This window comes from Tachypleus tridentatus, chromosome 10, assembly GCF_004210375.1.
Source record: "Tachypleus tridentatus isolate NWPU-2018 chromosome 10, ASM421037v1, whole genome shotgun sequence".
NCBI classification, from domain to species: domain Eukaryota; kingdom Metazoa; phylum Arthropoda; class Merostomata; order Xiphosura; family Limulidae; genus Tachypleus; species Tachypleus tridentatus.
In genome coordinates, this window is record NC_134834.1 from 8950817 (window position 1) to 8960960 (window position 10144).

The window sequence follows — 10144 nt, forward strand, 5'->3', positions numbered from 1 at the left end:
GAGGGGCGCGGGTTCGAATCCCCCGTCATACCAAACATGCTCGCCCTTTCAGCGGTGGAGGCGTTATAATGTTATGGTCAACCCCCACTATTTCTTGGCGGTAGGTAGGGATGATGACTAGCTATCTCACACTCGTAAAATAGGAACGGCTAGCGCAGATAGCCCTGGTGTAGCTTTGGGCGAATTTCAAAAAAACAACAACCAAATATCACCATAGTGAATGAGTAACTCCTTACTTCTCAATTAGTTAGTAGAGAAATAACTGGTTATTATACATTTGTAATATTCACTTTTTTACTTAACTTAGACAAATATTTAATAGCCAAAATAAATAAATAAACAGTTTAACCTTACGAAAATAATGTTTTTTTAACAGTAGAGTTGATATTTTAGCGCCACCTTTAAATTTCCAGATCTTCAACGTTTCAATAGAATTTGTTCGTTGAAGACACTTCCATATCATGGTGCGTGTTTTTATACAGCGTTGATGGGTGGGAAGAAAATATTACGACATTATGTCTAGCATATAACTGAATAAAATAAACATAAATATCTTGCTGCAACAAAACAACATTTGTCCCTGAGTGTATTTTCTTACAGCAAAAACACATCGGGCTATCTGCTGACTCCATCGAGGGCAATCGAACCCCTGATTTTAGCGTTGTAAATCCGTAGACTTATCGCTGTATCACCAGGGGAACGACATTTGTCTGTTGTGATAGTTTTAAAATGTCTATATGTAAATGTATAGATAACTTATAAGCCAGTGTTCTGGGATCTTACCACGATAAACTGACAAAACGATGCTTTAATACGAAGTATAAGCGAAATATTGTTTCCGGTAACCAGACTCACAGTAATTTTGACCGATATACTAACTTATTTTAATTGAAAAAAAACAAAGTCAGATTCACCCTATTTTAAAGCCATAAACGTTCTTGTTTGTTTTACATTTCCTAGTCCAGTTCACGTAATAATAAATATTAGTTTTTGTCTTCACTAACGATTCTACAAGGAAACATTACGCTAAGTGATTTACAAATAACATCAAAATAAACTTATTGTACAGTTTCAAGGCTGATAGATCAAGGAACTGAATACGTGCGATAAATAACGTTGAATCGAGTATTTCACCGAATTAAACTAACTGACTCACTGTTCTATCAATCAGAAGTAAAACACACACACACACTGATTCTCATATTTACAATCTCCTCTCGTTTCTCAGTACTACCTTCATTTACTAAATTTTCGTAGTATAAAAGTTAAAACTCTCTCGGCTTGCTCCTTCAAAGATGTTAATGGCGCTCACCCGCTAGCTAACATTCAAATTAAAACAATGAACATATATCAGACAACGAATTTTGAGAAGTACATCGGCTATTTGTTAACCAGGTTCGATTTAGATTGATAACTCCAACACTCATCTCAAAGCATATTTGTAGGTAAGGGTGTGTATCAGGGGGTGTAGTAAAAAATGGCCATTTGAGGGGGGGGGGGGTGAGATAGTGTGAGTGCTTGATGCAAGCGCCGCAGACACGAAGCTGTGCTAGGGGGTCCGGGGCATGCCTCCCGGGAACTTTTAATTTAAAAAAAACATAAAAGAAAAGCCTGAATTATGCATTCTGAGATCACATTTTTTGACAAATTTCAGAATGGCACACTGAGGTCTTTGTCTTATTTGTTTAATCATAAATAAATATATAGGCCTATACATATAATATACAACTTAAAGTAATCAGGCCCAGCAAAGTAGGCCTCATTATACATTCACCGTGATATTAAAGTTGAACCAAACTGTGTTGTAGATGTCCTGGCACGAACGAACAGACGTTTGAGCCTTTCATAAATATTCGATTGTATTTCTGGTTCTGACAAAACTTGCTTTATTAAAATACTGTTCAATTAGAAACTTGTATTTGACCATTTGTTGTGTGTGAAATTATCTGTCATGCAAGCACGGGTCTTTATGAAACTTCACAGGTGGCAACTGAACTTGTCTAAAAGGTTTGGGTCCGGAGGGGAGGGTTAACACCCCAACCTCCCCCTCCTTGGCTACGCCCCTGGTGCGTATTCATCTTACGAGCATATTCTGGTACATGTGAGCCTAATACATCTCTGTCTTTATTGTATCCGCAATTCACGATACCTGAACAGGACTTTCCGGAAGTCTCTGCCGCCGATTGCGAGACATGCGCACTCTTGACTCTGAACTGACTTACCAGGTTGGAATACAAAAAGGATTGAATAAATACTACCTTAAAAAACAACTATTATTCCGTGTTGTCGAGATGAACAAAAGTTGTTTTTACGACTGATCGCTGACCAATAACCTATATTTATACATTTTTCAAACATTTGTGAAAGACAAGATAAAAATGTAGATGCCAGCACTTGTCACGTAAGTCTTGTTTGGTAACGTGACTAAACTGTCGTATGACCTTAAACTTGATTTAAAAGAAACATGAAAAAGTGTATCAGATGGAGATTCGGAAGTGGAGGAGAAATTTCTAAGTCGATGTTATGGTGTAGTAAACTATTAAGACGCACAGCATGCAGAAAACAGACTTTAACAATAAATAGTTTACCAGATAGTATACTAGTTTATCTATTTTCTTTTCTCACTTTCTTGGAACTGTGCAACGTCTCCAGGTTTGTCAGTATTATAAATACTATCAACTTGGATAACATGCGTGTAGTTGTACGTATATTGTTGTGAGCTTTTAATTTACCTTTGAACATTTTACACTTTCATTCGTTTGTGCATGAAAGTTATCTATTTAAGTTGGCAATGCCAAATAAAGCATTTTTTATTTTACATTATTAGAAGTTTGTAAGAAATATTTTTTTCCAGTTTACAATGGGTCCATGTATCCTAAACATTTTTGTTTTTATTTACTCTGTACTTTATATCGTTGTCTTAAAAATAATTGTTTTTATTTTTGTAGAGTCTGTAAACAGTGGTATATCTTATCAAAAGACTTTAGCCTGCGTCGTGTTATTGAGCTTCGAGAACATAGTATAACAACTTCCCAAGTGAAACAGCTAATATACTACCATTTTAACTCTTTCTTAGTAGAGCTACACCTAAGAGGGCAGTCCAGGTCACTATGGCTGACCCCATTTACCCCAAAGATTTTGGCCAAGCTTCAGAAATTCTCACCAAATTTACGTTGTCTTATTATGGAAGATTTTAATTTTCGGTCACTAACAAGTGAAAAGTGTGTCAAACTTCAAGATTTTCCACTTACATTGCATCATTTGTCTATCAGAAATTCCATCATTGATCGAAGTGTATTCTTTTATACTAATATTGGGAAACCTGTTACATTTGATTTAGAAATTTTAGACCTAGGGAGATGTGTATATCTTGCTGATGGGAACATCCACCAGTGGCCAAACTTACCTCAATTAAAAGAACTTTTCTTGGAAGGATGTCCTTTTATTGACAAACATCTTTTAGAAAGTATAATGGGGCTTCAAAGAACTCTAAAAAGTGCTTGATATAGAAGGATCATATGGATTTGAAACAGCTGTATTCATCATTGGAGAAAACACAGTGAACTTAGAGGAACTTTATGTTGGGTGCACATTGACTAAAGACTGTAGCTTGTTTTTGATTACAAAAGGAATGTTCAAACATCTTAAAAAGCTCTGTCTTTCAGGAACTCGTGTTACTGATACAGGCCTGGAACACCTTACATCAATTGTACTCTCTCTGACATGGTTGAAATTGGACATGACTCACGTGAGTAACCGGTGCATCAGCAACGTGAGGAGACTTCTCCCTGAAGTTGTTGTTATAAAGAACACAAATGTGACAGTTTTCAGAGTTTTCAGAAATGAAGGTTGTGCTCACTACCGGAATAAAGTTCACCACTTGCTGTAGGGTTTTATATGCTGTAGCAGTTACCAAAGAATTCAACAAATATGTTCCATAAAACTCACAAACGTTAATGGTGCTACTGTTTGTTTCTTTTGAAACTCTGAAGTCTCAAACTCATTTGCTTCATCATCTTCAAAAACAGACAAAAAACAAGATGTTCCATGGAGTGCTGGGGTTAAATTCTGCGATGGTTGTAGACGCCCCCAAAATTTAGAAAGTGAATATCTTACTAAAGTAAGTGACCCACTTGTTAACTCATGTAAAGTAGGACATGACAGTGTGAAACTTAATATTTTAAACTGATCTCTTGAGAAAATATATTCAACTTGAGAATACTCACAATAAAAGAAAGATAAAACCTGAGTTATTAACATGTACTGTGAAATGTTACTAAGCAGAAGTCTTATTCTGAACCTATAAACAACAGTTCCGTACAAATACAAACTGTAGCTCTGATTATGGAAAAACTTGAACAAAGAATTATTAATTCAGTTTTTCTGAAGCGTTGAAAGTCACATTTTACTTTTTTGTAGGAATTTTGACAATTACAGAGTAATAAAATTAGTATCTAAATATCTCAGCTAACAATGTAGCAAAAGGATTGAATTTAAAAAATAAGAGATTACTCCATGATGGTTTAATAGGTAAGTTAAAAATGTGTTAACTTGTTCTTTGTGGGTGTAGACATAAAGTGTGTTGCTAAATCCTGGCTCAGTCTTCTTCACTATGGTCAAACCCTTTGTGATGTGGGTTAAACTTCAAGGGTAATGTTGTGCAAATCAGTTTCTCAACCTGGTGTTTAACCTTCAAATTATGATAACCCATGTATAATATCTTCCATTTATTATAATTAAAACCCATCCACCATTTATTTGTCCAACTCAATAAATGATCTAAATCCTTTTGTAAATCAGTAACATCCTCTTCACAGTCAACAACAACCAAGATCTTAATGTCATCTACAACTATACACAATTTAGTGGCCAATCCTTCATCTGTCACTAATGTAGATTTAAAACAGCATAGGTTCTAAGACTGAACCCTGAGGTACTTCACTTGTGACATGAATCCAGTTTGATTGAACTCTATTTGTAACAACCCTCTGCCTTGTATTAAGTAATTTATTTGGACTATCCCTGTGTTTATTTAGTTTGTTTTAAAATCAAAGCACAAATTTCAGCTACTTACCTAAACTTTCTACATCTGTGAGATGTTTAATAAACAGCAGAATATAAAGGAACATTTAGAATTACTTACCTAACTCTCTGGTTTCTTTCACACAAATTGCTAACTTGTCCTGCACACTTGTAGAAATAATATTTTTTACAAGCCTTTTATGTGGCACTTATTCAAATGTTTTTGAAAATCTAAGTACAACAGTTTTATACCTTTACCCTTATTAACATAAAGAAAAACCTTTTCAAAGTATGTCGAGAGATTTGAAAGTTAAGATTTTCCAAACTGAAACCATGTTAACTATCCAGTAGCATTATAAACCATTAGGTATAAAAATAGAAACCAACAGTTGTCAAAATGTCACTTATAAAGTATATTTAACAGCCTATCACTATAGCTAACAGTTGATAAAACAACTGTAACAATGTGAATATTCAAAACTGTTAATGGTGTTGAAGGATTGTTGTGTTGAAAATTTATTGTGTCACTGTATCTAATGGTTGGTAAGAAGACTGTAGTAATGTTATATCACAACTATTAGTCTGTTGTTAATATTGTTGAATATTTGTTGTGTCACTGTATATAATAGTTGGTAAGAAGACTGCAGTAATCTTATGTCACAACTATTAGTCTGTTGTTAATATTGTTGAATATTTGTTGTGTCACTGTATATAATAGTTGGTAAGAAGACTGCAGTAATGTTATATCACAACTATTAGTCTGTTGTTAATATTGTTGAATATTTGTTGTGTCACTGTATATAATAGTTGGTAAGAAGACTGCAGTAATCTTATGTCACAACTATTAGTCTGTTGTTAATATTGTTGAATATTTGTTGTGTCACTGTATATAATAGTTGGTAAGAAGACTGCAGTAATGTTATATCACAACTATTAGTCTGTTGTTAATATTGTTGAATATTTGTTGTGTCACTGTATATAATAGTTGGTAAGAAGACTGCAGTAATGTTATATCACAACTATTAGTCTATTGTTAATATTGTTGAATATTTGTTGTGTCACTGTATATAATAGTTGGTAAGAAGACTGTAGTAATGTTATATCACAACTATTAGTCTGTTGTTAATATTGTTGAATATTTGTTGTGTCACTGTATATAATAGTTGGTAAGAAGACTGCAGTAATGTTATATCACAACTATTAGTCTGTTGTTAATATTGTTGAATATTTGTTGTGTCACTGTATATAATAGTTGGTAAGAAGACTGCAGTAATGTTATATCACAACTATTAGTCTGTTGTTAATATTGTTGAATATTTGTTGTGTCACTGTATATAATAGTTGGTAAGAAGACTGCAGTAATGTTATATCACAACTATTAGTCTGTTGTTAATATTGTTGAATATTTGTTGTGTCACTGTATATAATAGTTGGTAAGAAGACTGTAGTAATGTTATATCACAACTATTAGTCTGTTGTTAATATTGTTGAATATTTGTTGTGTCACTGTATATAATAGTTGGTAAGAAGACTGCAGTAATCTTATGTCACAACTATTAGTCTGTTGTTAATATTGTTGAATATTTGTTGTGTCACTGTATATAATAGTTGGTAAGAAGACTGCAGTAATGTTATATCACAACTATTAGTCTGTTGTTAATATTGTTGAATATTTGTTGTGTCACTGTATATAATAGTTGGTAAGAAGACTGTAGTAATGTTATATCACAACTATTAGTCTGTTGTTAATATTGTTGAATATTTGTTGTGTCACTGTATATAATAGTTGGTAAGAAGACTGCAGTAATCTTATGTCACAACTATTAGTCTGTTGTTAATATTGTTGAATATTTGTTGTGTCACTGTATATAATAGTTGGTAAGAAGACTGCAGTAATGTTATATCACAACTATTAGTCTGTTGTTAATATTGTTGAATATTTGTTGTGTCACTGTATATAATAGTTGGTAAGAAGACTGCAGTAATGTTATATCACAACTATTAGTCTGTTGTTAATATTGTTGAATATTTGTTGTGTCACTGTATATAATAGTTGGTAAGAAGACTGCAGTAATGTTATATCACAACTATTAGTCTGTTGTTAATATTGTTGAATATTTGTTGTGTCACTGTATCTAATGGTTGGTAAGAAGACTGTAGTAATGTTATATCACAACTATTAGTCTGTTGTTAATATTGTTGAATATTTGTTGTGTCACTGTATATAATAGTTGGTAAGAAGACTGCAGTAATGTTATATCACAACTATTAGTCTGTTGTTAATATTGTTGAATATTTGTTGTGTCACTGTATATAATAGTTGGTAAGAAGACTGCAGTAATGTTATATCACAACTATTAGTCTGTTGTTAATATTGTTGAATATTTGTTGTGTCACTGTATATAATAGTTGGTAAGAAGACTGCAGTAATGTTATATCACAACTATTAGTCTGTTGTTAATATTGTTGAATATTTGTTGTGTCACTGTATATAATAGTTGGTAAGAAGACTGCAGTAATGTTATATCACAACTATTAGTCTGTTGTTAATATTGTTGAATATTTGTTGTGTCACTGTATATAATAGTTGGTAAGAAGACTGCAGTAATGTTATATCACAACTATTAGTCTGTTGTTAATATTGTTGAATATTTGTTGTGTCACTGTATATAATAGTTGGTAAGAAGACTGCAGTAATGTTATATCACAACTATTAGTCTGTTGTTAATATTGTTGAATATTTGTTGTGTCACTGTATATAATAGTTGGTAAGAAGACTGCAGTAATGTTATATCACAACTATTAGTCTGTTGTTAATATTGTTGAATATTTGTTGTGTCACTGTATATAATAGTTGGTAAGAAGACTGCAGTAATGTTATATCACAACTATTAGTCTGTTGTTAATATTGTTGAATATTTGTTGTGTCACTGTATATAATAGTTGGTAAGAAGACTGCAGTAATGTTATATCACAACTATTAGTCTGTTGTTAATATTGTTGAATATTTGTTGTGTCACTGTATATAATAGTTGGTAAGAAGACTGCAGTAATGTTATATCACAACTATTAGTCTGTTGTTAATATTGTTGAATATTTGTTGTGTCACTGTATATAATAGTTGGTAAGAAGACTGCAGTAATGTTATATCACAACTATTAGTCTGTTGTTAATATTGTTGAATATTTGTTGTGTCACTGTATATAATAGTTGGTAAGAAGACTGCAGTAATGTTATATCACAACTATTAGTCTGTTGTTAATATTGTTGAATATTTGTTGTGTCACTGTATATAATAGTTGGTAAGAAGACTGCAGTAATGTTATATCACAACTATTAGTCTGTTGTTAATATTGTTGAATATTTGTTGTGTCACTGTATATAATAGTTGGTAAGAAGACTGCAGTAATGTTATATCACAACTATTAGTCTGTTGTTAATATTGTTGAATATTTGTTGTGTCACTGTATATAATAGTTGGTAAGAAGACTGCAGTAATGTTATATCACAACTATTAGTATGTTGTTAATATTGTTGAATATTTGTTGTGTCACTGTATATAATAGTTGGTAAGAAGACTGCAGTAATGTTATATCACAACTATTAGTCTGTTGTTAATATTGTTGAATATTTGTTGTGTCACTGTATATAATAGTTGGTAAGAAGACTGCAGTAATGTTATATCACAACTATTAGTCTGTTGTTAATATTGTTGAATATTTGTTGTGTCACTGTATATAATAGTTGGTAAGAAGACTGTAGTAATGTTATATCACAACTATTAGTCTGTTGTTAATATTGTTGAATATTTGTTGTGTCACTGTATATAATAGTTGGTAAGAAGACTGTAGTAATGTTATATCACAACTATTAGTCTGTTGTTAATATTGTTGAATATTTGTTGTGTCACTGTATATAATAGTTGGTAAGAAGACTGCAGTAATGTTATATCACAACTTTTAGTCTGTTGTTAATATTGTTGAATATTTGTTGTGTCACTGTATATAATAGTTGGTAAGAAGACTGCAGTAATGTTATATCACAACTATTAGTCTGTTGTTAATATTGTTGAATATTTGTTGTGTCACTGTATCTAATGGTTGGTAAGAAGACTGTAGTAATGTTATATCACAACTATTAGTCTTTTATTAATATTGTTGAATATTTGTTGTGTCACTGTATATAATAGTTGGTAAGAAGACTGTAGTAATTTTGATATATCAACACTGTTAAAGTATATTGTTAATATTGTTGAATATTTGTTGTGTCACTGTATCTAATGGTTGGTAAGAAGACTAATAATTTTGATATATCAACACTGTTAAAGTCTGTTGTTAATATCGTTGAATATTTGTTGTGTCACTGTGTCTAATGGTTGGTAAGAAGACTAGTAATTTTGATATATCAACACTGTTAAAGTCTGTTGTTAATATTGTTGAATTTGTTTTGTTGGTTGGTAAGTATCTAATGGTTGGTATATCAAGTCTGTTGTTAATATTGTTGAATATTTGTTGTGTCACTGTATCTAATGGTTGGTAAGAAGACTGTAGTAATTTTGATATATCAACACTGTTAAAGTGTATTTTTAATATTGTTGAAGGTTCATTGTTTCACTGTATCTAATCATTGGTAAGGAAACTGTACTGATTATATATTAAAGTCTGTTGTTAATATTGTTGAAGGTTCATTGTTTCACTGTATCTAATCATTGGTAAGAAAACTGTACTGATTATATATTAAAGTCTGTTGTTAGTGGTATTGAGAATGCATTTTGTTAATATTTTCAGTGTAATATCCAAAAGCATACAGTCTCTCACATGGTCATTACATTGTTACAAGTAAATGTAAACCTAGGTCAGGATGTACAAACATTCATTTCAATTAAATTTCATTAAAAATTAGTTTAATTTTTTTCTGACACTGGAAGATGATGTTATATGTGGACTGAACCTTATTTGAACAAGGACCATATATGTCCACTTAGTTGTTAGTCCTTCTTACAGGGGTTTCTAACCTTTAATGCTTTCTACCACCTCCCAAGTTTCACTATTTTTTACTTTTACACCAGTTTTCCTTCAACATGTGTGAAATTGTTGGCTTAATGTTAGTAATGGAAACAACT

General features: G+C 31.9%; 1 protein-coding gene across 1 annotated transcript; it reads left to right on the forward strand.

Annotated features, from left to right (window-relative positions):
- Positions 1-2148: 2148 nt before the first annotated feature.
- On the forward strand, positions 2149-3656 carry LOC143228725 (F-box/LRR-repeat protein 12-like). Its single transcript, XM_076460015.1, has 2 exons — positions 2149-2652; positions 2949-3656. The coding sequence occupies exons 1-2, from the start codon at positions 2465-2467 to the stop codon at positions 3502-3504; spliced, it is 744 nt and encodes a 247-aa protein (XP_076316130.1). The 5' UTR covers positions 2149-2464; the 3' UTR covers positions 3505-3656.
- Positions 3657-10144: the final 6488 nt, after the last annotated feature.

Coding starts and splice junctions, on each gene's coding strand:
- LOC143228725 (XM_076460015.1), top strand. CDS start 2,465: ATGAAAAAGTGTATCAGATGGAGATTCGGAAGTGGAGGAGAAATTTCT. Junction 2,653..2,948: donor GAACTGTGCAACGTCTCCAG/GTTTGTCAGTAT, acceptor TTATTTTTGTAG/AGTCTGTAAACAGTGGTATA.